Consider the following 12,860-nt stretch of genomic DNA (forward strand, 5'->3'; position numbering starts at 1 on the left):
TTCGGAGGGCGCAGCGACTACATAAAGGCGTGCACGTCATTCTCATCATTTTTATATAGAACGCAATTTCATCTCTTTTGACCAGAAACTATTCGCATTGTCCAAATCAATACAAACAAGACTCATCCTCCAAAACAAGCATGGCTGCCACTTCGCTTCCTTCCAAGATTCTTGTCATTGGCGCCACCGGCGTGATTGGCAAACACATAACCAGCGCCATCGCCAAAGCCTCCAGCGCTGGCTCCATCAAGTCCATCTCGCGCGTGTCCATCCTAACCTCGGCCGCGACGGTGTCCAGCCCGCAAAAGCAGCCTCTCCTGTCTTCGTGGAAGCAGCAGGGTCTGTCCGTCATCACCGGCGACATCACGAAACCCGAGGATGTGCGCAACGCCTACCAGGACATCGACACGGTGGTCTGCTGCCTGGGCCGGACGGCGCTGCTCGAACAGATTGAGCTGCTGCGCATCGCCGAGAAGACGGACAACGTGAAGTGGTTTTTCCCCAGCGAGTACGGCACCGACATTGAGTATGACGCCACCAGCAAGCACGAAAAGCCGCACCAGAACAAGCTGAAGGTGCGCGCTTTTATCAAAGACGAGATTAAGAGGCTCAAAGTCACTTACGTCGTTACTGGGCCCTACGCGGACATGTTCATGGATGCTAAGAGCGGCCACGAAGAGGCTGGCGGGTTCAACACCCAAACTAAACAGGCCGTCCTGATTGGGGACGGAAACGGCAAAGTCGGCCTCACCACAATGCCAGAGTAAGTCCAGTTCCTTTGGCAATATCTGCATGTACGTCTCTAATACATTGGCATAGCGTCGGGAAGCTCGTTGTTGCCGCCTTGGCCAACCCTGACGCCTCGGTGAACAAGGCCCTGAAGGTGCAGTCCTTTGTGACGACGCCCAAGGAGATTTTGGCGGAGTTTGAGTCGCAGACAGGCGCCAAGTTCGACGTCAAGTACACGGCCATGGACGATCTCCAAGCGGAGGAGAAACAGGCCTGGGAGAAAGGCGATTCGCTCTGTGCCTTATTGACGCTGCGACGAATCTGGGCCCAGGGCAAGACGCTCTACGAGAAGACGGACAACGAAGCGTTGGGGCTGTCGCCGCAGGACATGGAGCCCCTCAGCGCTGTGGTGGGAAGACACATTCGCGGAGAGCCCTGCTAGTCTTCAGCGCCCACCAGAAATCCCACCTCCCTCTAGCTGCTATCCCACCTAGCTGTTCTATTCCAGCTGTTCTGTTCCAGCTATTCTATTCCAGTTGCTATTCTACTCCAGATGTTTCTTTAGAACTTCTCTACTTTGATGATGGATAGGAAAAGAAGAGTCTGAGGACTGAATTATCAGTAAGAAGCATTTCTTGGCGGGTTGGCGGCGACAAGACGATGGCGGGGTAGCTGAGCCTCCTACTAGTGGGAATGCGGGGTATTGAAGGCCTGTTAATACATCTGTTTTCTTACCAGGTCTGGTGTGTCATTGGTGCTCCTGGGTAACAGTACGATCGATTTTGTCTACCAACGGGCACGCCAGTGTTGTTGACTTCTAAAATCTCTCTGTTATTCCGTGACTACTGCCAGACCGATCGTCAGGCTACTGTAAAAGCGGGAACCTGTGCCTCCGACGCCAGGGAATGCGGAGAAAGGAAAAAGAGCTTTACAATTATTGTCGTCACGCTTGTAAGGCCCAAAGTTGATTTTTGAAACTTGACAGCGACACCTCTAGGATACTTTGGTCACGCCCATATTCTTCGCCATACTCCGTGCTCTCCGTCCGGCCATGGTGCAGTTGGACTGCCCGTGCATCGAGTTCATCAACATCATGAACCTTTCGGTGGAAATCCTTGATAACCTAGGATAATGGGCATCATCACTACCCTCGAGTGGTTGGGTTGACTCTGAATCTATTCAAGCCTGCTAAATGACTAATATATGTCAGCGTTGAATAATCCGCCCAAGGTTGGCATTGGGGACGGTTCCCAACGTCCAGGGTGGTGCTTGCCGTCCGGTACCCGACCCTTGCATCCTTGTTTCGAATGGCCAGTGACTCGTCATAGGTGGAATGTCAGCCCGTCTTCTCCTTCGGTGTTTCTTCCACGGCTCATGAGATAGCTCAGATGATCGCCTGAAACGCGGACCCAGGGGTCCGTCACCTCTTTATGCTCAACATTCGAGGTCACACAATCCCAGCTGTCCATTGGCCCAGGGCCAGCTGAACATGCAGACGTCCGAGTCATTGATTTGCACATCAATGCGGCGGCAGCAACTAGCGGCTTCCACGCAGAGCGAAGTCCTTTTGAGGACGCAGCAGCACGTCGCCGATAGAACGAGTGACGGGGGCGGAAACGCGGCAAGACTCCATATGCCCCATACGAGCAACGGCGTTGCCATCCCGCCGGATGGATGGGACGAGATCGTGGGCTGCTGGTCAGGGGGTCGGTCGATCTAATTGCGACTGGCGCCATCGCGAATGCGCTCCACGCAGGCATTCCCCTCTCACAGCAGCCACTTCGGCACTCGCACACACAACCAGTGACCAGGGGACGCATTGGCAAACCCCGGCCACCAATCTGGCAAAAGGGATTAGGCTTGGCTGCAGCGGTCCTGCCATTCGCCTCGTGTGACGGGAAAGCTTGGGTTAAACAAGCTTTGCTCATCTATTGCTGACTTAATTGGCGTTGCATCCATGCAGATCGACCTGCCGCGGCTGTTATCCCCATCTCGACTTTAGCCGGCATGGGGACGAGTGTGCGTACTTGGATTCGCAGCTCCTGTCGTGATCTGGGTAATCCCGCCTACCAAGGGTATGTTTGACGTTGATCGCCACCAATACACCAAATACGAACCCAAATGCTGGGGGACTTCACCTCCTCTGATCGAGACCATGGTATCGGTAACTGATATATAAGTCGTCGTGATTCTCTCCTCAACTCCAAATGCTCTCATCACCCATCCACACCTCAACCCATCCAGTCGTTCTTTATCCCTGATATCATCAGTCTACTTTGTCGCCAACATGGTTACCCTTACCCATCTTGCCTTTGCCCTCTCGGCAGTCGCCGGTGTCTTCGCTGCCCCCGTCGCCGACCCTGATGCTCCCGACTTCGAGCTGGGCGGCGCCAGCGGCAACCTCGCCCGCCGCCAGGACTACACCCAGAACTACAAGACCAGCGGCAACGTCAACTTCTCTCCGAGTGGCAACGGGTACTCTGTGCAGTTCTCGGGCGCCCAGGACTTTGTCGTCGGCAAAGGGTGGTCCACTGGCTCACGCAGGTAAGTTGGACGACTGCTAGTTCACGTCCTGTTTCCCATGGCGTTGCTTTCCCTTACCTTACTCTGGCTCACTCGTCCCCTCCTCTCCAGGAACATCACCTTCTCCGGCTCCACCACCGCCAGCTCGGGCACCGTGCTCGTCTCGGTGTACGGCTGGTCGACCAACCCGCTGGTCGAGTACTACATCCAGGAGTACAGCAACGGGCAGGGCGCGGCGCAGGGCCAGCAGCTGGGCACCTTCACCAGCGACGGGTCGACGTACACCATCTGGAAGCACACGCAGGTGAACCAGCCCTCGATCCAGGGCACGTCCACCTTCGACCAGTACATCTCGGTGCGCCAGCAGGCCCGGCCCGGCGGCGGCAGCATCACCGTCGGCAACCACTTCGACGCCTGGAAGGCCAAGGGCCTCAACCTCGGCAACCTCAACTACCAGACCCTGTCAACCGAGGGCTGGGGCAACGCCGGGGGCTCGTCCAAGTACACCCTCCGGGGATCATAAGCGCGACTTCTGATGCAGCTTTGCCCCGGCCACGCACGGCAGAGAGGCGGGACAAATGATGTTTATTCGACTCCACGAGGTGCAGAGATTTGGCAGGAGCTGCTCTATGGGCCTACGCTCACAGGATGAGAATGATCTGAGGTCATTTTTCTAGGCTGGGAATTTTGAAATTGAAACAGGATTGCTGTACATAGTTCACTTCGTATCACACCTTTTATCCCACTTAAACTTAACATCAGAGTTTTATCGCTTGTATATTCGTTCCTATTGCCCTTGACCATTGCAATCATGCCTTTTGGCGTCAAAAGGCGTCTTGCGACTAAGTACCAAGACATTCTGAAAATGTCTGAAATGTCAGCTGCAGTCAGCTTGTCTCGAAGTAGATGCCCCTGGTTAGACAATCCCGCTTAAAGGGGAGGAATGTAGTCGCCATAGAGTGCGTAGTGAGCACATGACTCCCTTTAGAGCTGTCCACTGTTTAAAACCCTACTGTCATGACCGAACAATGTTTCGTTCTGACCAACGTGAGGAAATGTCTGAGACATACGCGCCGGGAGTTGCCGGTTGCCGAGGCGAGCAGTTCGGGGCCGGCACACGTGTTTGTCGAGGACAGAAGTGGTGGTGGTCAGCAATTGGTGTCTTGGCTACATATCGGTTGGGCGAATGCCACTCGAACGCATCGGTGCGCATGACCAACTAACCAACCCAACTGCGTGGGAGCAGACTGCATGAGGGATATTGTTATGCGTCGGCGACAGGAATAGTACTCGGAGCAACCCCGCCCACTTTCTAGAAGGCTAGAATGAACGATTGCGTTTAAAAAAAGCAATCCGATATCAAAGCGGACTAGAGGAGCGCTATAAATCCCCAGATCCAGCCGCAAAAACGTGGTCAGTGGAGTCATCGGGGTTCTATAGCCAGCAATGGAAAAGGCCCAGCTTACAAGGAACTAGTAGTATCCACTGCCAGACCAGATAGACTTCGTAAGATCGATATTATCGAATCTTCTTGTCATTACGAGATAATGCGACCACAATACCGGGAAGCCACCCTTGCCAGCTAGAAAGCTAACTTTATCCAAGCTGCTGGGATGAAGCTTGGCAAGAGTGCCAAAACCACTGCAGCTGACGCGAGCAACCGACCCGACTAGGCATGGCTTCAGTGACGCCGCACGGAGGATTCGCATCCTTGCAAGAATCCCTAGATCGGCCTTGTCAGTATGTCCCATCGCATGCGACCCTGAGCAAACCAAGACAGGGCGAGACCAACGGATGCAACCTTAAGCTGTCACGCCGCATGTCCTAGACTCTATATAAACAGCCCTGAGTCGCCTCTTCTCCCATTACTGCTTGCTCTCTACACTCGCATCCCCCAAACCACAGTCATTCTCTTTCCGCCTCGGAAACCCCTTCGCGGAATCATGATATACCACAGCATCCTGACGGGAGTCGTCCACGGCTTACTGTTCCGCTCCGTGGCCGCACGCACGTTCCCCCTCTCCCACCGCGCCACCGGAGACCAAGACGTCATCCGGCGCGATGTGGCCATCATCGGCGGCGGCTCGTCGGGCACCTACATGGCCGTGAAGCTCAAGGACGCCGGCAAGACGTTTGTCGTCGTCGAGCCCAAGGACCAGCTGGGCGGCCACGCCGAGACCTACTACGACCCCGACACCGGCGCCGCCCTCAACGTCGGCGTCCAGGTCTTCGAGAACACGACCGTCGTGCGGGACTACTTTGCGCGCCTCGGCGTCGCCCTGATCCAGAACCCCAGCATCAGCGGCGCCGTCGACGGGACCGTCGCCGTCGACTTCAAGACCGGAAAGGTCGACGCCGACGCCCCGCCTCTGGACCAGGCCGCCTTCGGCGCCGCCCTCATGGGCTACGCCGCCCAGCGCGCCAAGTACCCGGACATGGACACGGGGTTCAACATGACGTACCCCGTGGCCGAGGACCTGCTCCTGCCCTTCGGCGAGTTCCTGGCCAAGTACAAGCTGGAAGCCCTGGCGCCCGTCTCCTTCCTCGTCAGCCAGGGCGTCACGCCCTACCTCAACGTCAGCACCCTGTACGTCTTCAAGAACTTCAACCCGCTGCAGGTCGCCCAGCCGCTCCTGACCACGGCGAGCCACAACACGCAGGAACTCTACCAGAAGGCCCTGGCCGAGTTCGGGGCCGACGTGCTCCTGCAAAGCCGCGTGGCCAAGGTCGACCGCGGCCGCGGCGCCGCCGACTGCCCCGTCCGCCTCACCGTCACGACCCCCGGCGGCACCCGGACGATCGAGGCCAAGAAGGTGCTCTTCGCGGCGCCGCCGGTGCTGGACAACCTGAAGGGCTGGGACCTGACGGCGGACGAGGCGGCGCTCTTCGGCCAGTGGCACGCCAGCGGCTACTACACGGGCGTGCTAGCGGACGCGGGGCTCCCGGCGGGCGTCACGCAGCTGAAGAACACGGGGCCGGGCCAGCCGCTGCGCCTGCCCGAGCTGCCGGGGCCGTACATCTTCGCGCCCGTCCCGGCCCTCAACGTGACGCAGGTCTACTACGCCAGCCCGGAGGCGGTGTCGGCCGAGGCGGCGCAGGCCGACATCCTGGCCAACCTCGACCGCTACAAGACGGCCAACGGGATCGCGACGGGCGGCGCGAAGCCGTCGTGGCGCATGTTCTCGTCCCATGCGCCCTTCAACTTGATGGTGCCCAACCAGGCCATCCGCGACCGCTTCTACGAGAAGGCGTTTGCGCTGCAAGGGAAACACAACACCTTCTTCACCGGGGCGGCTTGGACTACGCAGGCGTCCAACTCCATTTGGGAATTCTCGGAGTCGTACCTTTGGCCTATGTTGTTGGCTTCGTTGTAAAATCAGGGACTGTTTTTAACATAATCTGAGACAAGTAACTTAATCGATATCTCGCTAGACTTTAATAGACTATTAGACCATGTGTATATGCATTCCTCTACCTTCGTTTCTATAATTTGCTGATGTGTTCAACTCGCTTGTGGCGCACGTTACTTAGAACAGGCCCTCATCCTCTGGTCTTACGCCAATTGCCTGCAAAAGGTCGGCGACCTTAGATTCTATCGTGATCTCACCGCCCTTTAACTCCCCCAGACAGGCTTCGGCAAGGGTTGACAAGATATCCGTCAAGGCGAGGGAGTCAACGCCTATCTGGTTCAAGGTTGCTTGTCGGGTGATACGCGAGGGGTTGATACCAGTTGTTTCCACCAGGAGCTCAGTCACTTTGTTGCCGGCCGGACCTGAGGCATCCGCACTTTTTGTTGCGTTCTTTACTTCCGGAGTAACAGTCTGTGGCGCTAAGTGTGCAGCAGGCTTGATGGCTTCCTGCCTGTCACTCTTCTTCTTGTCGGGCTCGATGGATACTGCGGGCTCGGGAACCCCTTTACGGGGCATACCAGAGGCCGCTGGCCCACATAGCCTCTCTACCAGCTGTCCCACGTTCATTGCGAGCAGCTCTTCGCTTGTGATCTGGCGGCCGTCGACGGGCAGCAGTTCCGAAGCCAGTTCCGTCGAAGCCAGGGAGTCGAGACCCAGCTCCGATACGATGGCATCGTGAGCCAGCATTGCAATCGAGGCGCCGGTGTATGTCTCTAGAAGCTGCAAGACCTCCTTTTCATTCATACCTAATGGCGGTGTCATAGCTCCCGACGTGGCCGCTGGCGTTGTCGCCGCAGTGAGGCCATCTTGTTCGCTATCCTGGCTCCCACCATTGGTGCTATTGGTGCTACTGCTGCTACTGGAGATGGTCACAACAGGCGCCTTTGGCTGCAGACTTGGTACAGCGGGACCATAAGCCGGAGACGTGCTGGGCCTTTCCTTGCTTGGCGTTCCGTTGGTCGAGTTCAACAACCTCTCCAATCGGGTGATATTGAGCTTGACGAAGCGGCAGTTGATGAAGGCGGCAACAACTTGACCATCGGCAGACCACGCAAAAACATCGCCTAGAGCCTGGTTCGGGCCATTCATCTTGAAAGATGTGTATATGCGATAAGAGTCGTGCTGTTGAAAGTCAAAGCCCTGCGAGATAATGGAGCTGTCGATGCCGTTGCAAATCATGACATCGCTCCGGGGGACGCCTTCATTAGTGTTCATCGACAGACCGACAACCTGGATGAAGCCGTCGAGCGCCACGGCGTCGCACACATGTAGAACACTGCTTTCATCCGCCCCAGGACGGTGGGCCCCCGACGCCGACAGCGCGACATCGGCGAAGGCCTCGGTGCCCCGGACCGTCATCTGCGAGATGCCCTGCAGGACCTTGCCGTAGTCGACGACCCGGGAAAAGAGCTGGTACACGCGGCCGGACATCATGCGCTCCGTCTCTGCGTCGCGGCTGCCCTTGATCGTCTCCATGCTCCTCTCCGCCAGCCGCGCCATGACATCCAGCTTCGACACAGCGGCCCCCGCGGACATGACTAACCGCCCCTTGGCGTGTGTGATTGCGGCGGACGCTCCCCTCCGGATAGCTACATACGACAAAGGCGAACTCGAGGCCACGGCCGTAACCGTGGCTCGTCGGCGTCGTTTCGTGCACCACGACTTCGACTTGCTGGTCGGCGGCGAGCCCCAGTGGCGCTTGGATGTCGAAATCTTGGAATTCGAGACCGAACTTCGCCAGCTCTGCCTCCCCGACTACGTGTTGCACAGCCATGGCGGCACACTCCAGGTAGACGGATGCGGGACACAAGGGACGGTTGCGAACGGCGTGCCCCGCGACGATGGTCTGGAAGCGCTTTCCCTCCACTCCGACCCTGAACCTTCGGGTTCCTGTCGCCCTGTCTTCCGCTGTTTCTGGACAGGGCATGACCATCTTGTTTGCAAGCTGACGTGTGCCAGTGGTGCCACCACCGGCTCCCTCGCGGGCATCGGCAGGCTTATCGTTTAGCTGGCGCTGCAGCTCCGTGGCCCTGTCGATGTTGTCGAGCCAAGCGGTCGTGCGGTCGAAGCTGTACGGCGGAAGCCAGACGGGCGTGATACCAGCCCAGCTTCCTTCTCCTAGGAACGGCCAGTGAGTCACGGGCACGCCGTTGCTCCATAGGCTACTGACGGTGCGGCAGATCAGATTGGCGGCGCGTCCGGGCGCGTCCTTGGTGCTGCTGGCGAGGAAGCTGTGCGATTGAGGTCGCAGGGTGGCCCGCTTGGTCATGTTCATGATGGGCGTGTTGGCGCCGGCCTCGAGCCACACACAGCCCGCGCCCAGTCTCTGTTCGAGACGTTGGACCGCGGCCGCGAAGTACACTGGCTCTCGGGCGTGTCTGCTGGGGCTGTAGGGTGTAGGTACAGCATTGCCTGACGGCGCCGCGCCGCAAAGCTCCATGGGGATGGACGCCTCGTTCCAAGCTAGCGACGCAGATACTTGATCCAGGTCATGTAGGATTGGCTCCACCAGGTGCGAGTGGAAGGCATGGCTAGTGTCGACTCGCACATATTTGATTTTGCTCTCTTCGAGAACCCGTATCAGATACTCTATAGCCGCGCTGTTACCGGAGACAACCTGGCTGGTCTCCGAGTTGTAGCAGGCGATCTCGATCTTGCCGGCAGACTTGACCTGCGCCATCATGCCGTCGATGGTATCCTGGTTCGTGAAGACGGCAACCATGCTGCCCTTGTCCTCACCCCAGCGTTGTTGCATAAGGGTCGCTCGCTCTGCGACTAGTTTGAGGCAATCGTGGATAGACAACCTGCCACTGACCGCCAGTGCAGTCAGCTCCCCGAGGCTATGTCCAAGTATTGCCGAGACTTCCAGTCCGGCTCGGATCCACATGGTGGCTGCGGCATACTGAATGGCGACATGGCCAGTCTGGAGCGTCACGATATCGTCAAGTTTACCTTCAGTCTGGAAAATGGCCGGTACAATCGGAGGGTAGCCGTTCTGTGTCAAGAACTCGTCGCACATATCTATAGCCTCCCGGAAGCCGGCGAATCCATAGTACAAATCTTTGTCCAGGCCAAGGACCTGTTTGCTCTGACCGCCAAAGACAAGGACCACTGGCTTGGCTGAGACCCCAGCATCGGGCGACTCGGCAACCGAGCAAGAGCCTGTTTGGGCTTGCAGTTTCTCGATGAGCTCTTTGGTGGTGTTGGCCTCGAGGACCAAAGAGTGCTTGAGACGGCGGCGTTTCTCGCTCAGCGTGTAGGATATCTGGTCGAGGCGGGGTTCCTGGTCGGTGCCCAGAGTCTTTGTCAAGTATCGGGCCAGCGAGTGACGGGCAACATCCAAGCTTGACGCCGAGTGGGCACTCAAGATGATTGGCTGGCGCATAGCCGGCTCGTCACTTGAGGTGGCATCAGCGCCCCGGACCGGCCGCTTCGGCGCCTCGCAACAAACCACTGTGGCGTTCGAACCGGCAGCTCCGAACGAGTTCACCAGTGCAGCTCGAAAGTCAGAGGCCCACGGGGTCAGCTTCGTAGCAAGGGCCATCCGGTCGGGCCCTAGTGCGGGGATCTTGGGGTTCCAGACCTTGTGGCTTGCTTGGGGAGGTATGGCCCCATGCCTCAGCATGGCGATCACCTTGAGGAGCCCCGCGATTCCTGCAGCCGTCTCGCAATGTCCAATGTTCCCTTTCAACGAGCCTATGTGCAACTCAGCCGGTCTTTCTGGGTTTCCAAAGACTGTCCGCAAACTGGACGTTTCAAGCTTATCGCCAGCTTGAGTACCAGTCCCATGAGCCTCTACGTACGTGACTTGGTCAGGCTTCAAGCCCGCCTGTCTTAGAACACTTCGGTACAGTTCTGCTTGTCGGACGGGATCGGGGTTGGTGATGCTGCTGGACAAACCACCCTGGTTCGTTGCCGCACCCGCGATGACCCCCATGATGTTGTCTCCATCCGCCTGGGCCTGCCGCAACGACTTCAGGACGACGAGCCCCACGCCGTCGGAACGACAGTAGCCGTCGGCGTCTATGTCCCAAGGCTTGCATTGGCCCGTGGCGCTCAGGAATCCAGCACGGCCCAGATCGAGGTAGTTGTGGATGCCCGAGATGATGTTGACGCCTCCGGCGAGTGCCACGGGGCATTCGCCGCCGCGAATAGCCTTGATGGCCCTGTTGACCGACACCAAGGAAGCCGAGCATGCCGTGTCAATCACTTCGGACGGCCCTGTCCACCCAAAGTAGTAACTGATGCGACCGCACAGAAATGCCCGGATCGTGCCGGGCGCCGTGTACGCCGTCGGCGCGTGCCCGTATGCGTTCTCGAGGTACTCGGTGAAGCTGGCGCCGATAAAGCAGCCGACATTGTCGCCTCGCTCCCGCACGTGTGATTTGGTATATCCGTAGCATTCCATAGCTTCGTAGGCCAATTCAAGAAGCAGGCGCTGCTGGGGGTCCATGTTGGCCGTCTCGCGGGGGTTGGTGCCGAAGAATTCCCTGTCGAACCGGTCCACGCCGTCAATGAAGTTGCCATACCACTTGCGGCCCTGGGCGAACTTGGCGCTCTGGAGCGACCGGTAACCGCTGTAGATGTCAAATCGCTCTCCCTGAAGCTCTTGGTGGGTATCGCGCCCTGAGGCGATCAGCTCCCATAGTTCTTCTAGGTTGTTGGCGCCAGGGAGGCGGCATGAGGCACCGACGATGGCGATGGCGTCCTCCGGGTATGCAACTCCTGGTGGAGCGAGATCTGTCCGAGAAGACACCCCTTGGCTTGAATCAAATCCTGAGAACTCAATCTTCTTCATACGAAGACCCTGTTTATTGAAAGGCAGCAGAGGGATAAAGTCGCCCATCCCAAGTGAAATGATGTTATGCGTCTCCACACCCGTTTTCTTCAGGTCTTCTGCTACCCCGACAAGAACCTGATACCATTGACTTTGAGATGCCAGGATCGTGTAGAGCACGTCGTCCGATAGCGACCGCTCCGATGGTATCAGATCACCGTCGCGATTTGACCGCACAGGACAATGTAGTTGATCACCATTTGGGAGATTGAATAAATCCGAGTCTCTGCACAAAGCAGAAAGCTCGCGAGCAAGATCCATATTCTCCGGGTTGTGGACCTTTCCACGAATCTCGAGCGGTTGCACAAAGAAGCCTTGCTCAAGAGCAGACGCTTTCAACGCTTCTAGCTGTGCTGAGGGACCCACGACACTGATGTTTCGAGGGTCCGTAAATGCGGATATATATGTCTGTTCTCGAGTCAGCCTCTGGTTAGGCACAGAGTCTTTATGAATGACGTTGATATGAAAGAACCTACACCGGGGAATTGGTCGACGAGCGCCTGGGCCTGCTCGTGCTTCTCAACCCGAACCACCATGATGGCCAGCCCTGGAATACGTGTATCGTCTCCAAGTTCGGTATAGAGGCCTATGGCTACCGACAAACGCAATACGGCCATAATGTTCTCAGCCAGGGCCTTGTCGTCAGCCGCACTGGCAAGGGCGACTGCCGAGGGCATGCCACCACAATAGCCTTGCATACCGCCGCCAGTAGCCCTGGTACGGGCAAGAAAGTCGGTGTGTGTGATTCCCTGGCTTTCGAGGAACTGGAAATACTGCGTAACATGGATAAGGACCAGTCGTGGCAAGACCGTGATACTGGAAGCCGTCGACACGATGGGTTCAGGCTTGCCATCGATAAGCCATTGAGTGAAGTATCCGATGAACTCAGGGGCTTGCTCGAGCGCAGCGATGCCTTGGTTTTTGCCGGCTATCAATTCCAAGACATCGTTCAGTGTCGATATCTGGTCAATGACACATCGCAGAACGGGGTGACTCGCTATGTATTCCCGGATTGAAAGAAGATAGGCTGTAGACGGGGCTGTGCCCTGCGGGCCAAACACGGCAAAGGAGTAGTCCATGGCTCAAAGTTGCTCTGTGACCTTCAGACTAGTAAAGGGAGGTGGAGGCTGTATGAATAGTGGCCTTTGCGAGATCAACATAGTCCAAACTCCCTACGAGTGACTGATGGCCTAGATAAGTAGGTATGCCATGGGGTTAAGACGCGTGCAGCTGTTCAGAGAATCGGCCTTTGTTCGAGGCCGCCGCGCCCCTTGAACACGATCCACGGAGCCCGAAAAAGTCGGCGGCAATTAGGGAACGGCCCGTCCGAGGAGCCTATGTATCTACCAATCGGAATTCCT

At 57.4% G+C, this 12,860-nt stretch overlaps 4 protein-coding genes across 4 annotated transcripts; 3 read left to right on the top strand and 1 right to left on the bottom strand.

Annotated features, from left to right (window-relative positions):
- Positions 1-140: 140 nt before the first annotated feature.
- Positions 141-1,171, top strand: PG998_006516 (metabolite transport protein; the record flags this gene model as incomplete). The annotated part of the gene is made up of 2 exons (XM_066873334.1): positions 141-763; positions 820-1,171. The coding sequence occupies 2 exons, from the start codon at positions 141-143 to the stop codon at positions 1,169-1,171; spliced, it is 975 nt and encodes a 324-aa protein (XP_066733431.1).
- Positions 1,172-3,016: 1,845 nt separating this feature from the next.
- Positions 3,017-3,775, top strand: PG998_006517 (uncharacterized protein; the record flags this gene model as incomplete). Its single annotated transcript, XM_066873335.1, has 2 exons — positions 3,017-3,273; positions 3,364-3,775. 2 exons carry the CDS (start codon positions 3,017-3,019, stop codon positions 3,773-3,775), a joined length of 669 nt encoding a protein of 222 aa, XP_066733432.1.
- Positions 3,776-5,195: 1,420 nt separating this feature from the next.
- On the top strand, positions 5,196-6,626 carry PG998_006518 (uncharacterized protein; the record flags this gene model as incomplete). The annotated part of the gene is made up of 1 exon (XM_066873336.1): positions 5,196-6,626. The coding sequence occupies one exon, from the start codon at positions 5,196-5,198 to the stop codon at positions 6,624-6,626; it is 1,431 nt and encodes a 476-aa protein (XP_066733433.1).
- Positions 6,627-6,779: 153 nt separating this feature from the next.
- PG998_006519 (uncharacterized protein) lies at positions 6,780-12,578 on the bottom strand (the record flags this gene model as incomplete). The annotated part of the gene is made up of 3 exons (XM_066873337.1): positions 6,780-8,200; positions 8,256-11,907; positions 11,976-12,578. The coding sequence occupies 3 exons, from the start codon at positions 12,576-12,578 to the stop codon at positions 6,780-6,782; spliced, it is 5,676 nt and encodes a 1,891-aa protein (XP_066733434.1).
- Between the last annotated feature and the right edge of the window lie 282 nt (positions 12,579-12,860).

Source organism: Apiospora kogelbergensis (assembly GCF_038363985.1).
Source record: "Apiospora kogelbergensis strain CBS 113332 chromosome Unknown utg000003l_segment0_segment0, whole genome shotgun sequence".
Classification (NCBI taxonomy): Eukaryota; Fungi; Ascomycota; class Sordariomycetes; order Amphisphaeriales; family Apiosporaceae; genus Apiospora; species Apiospora kogelbergensis.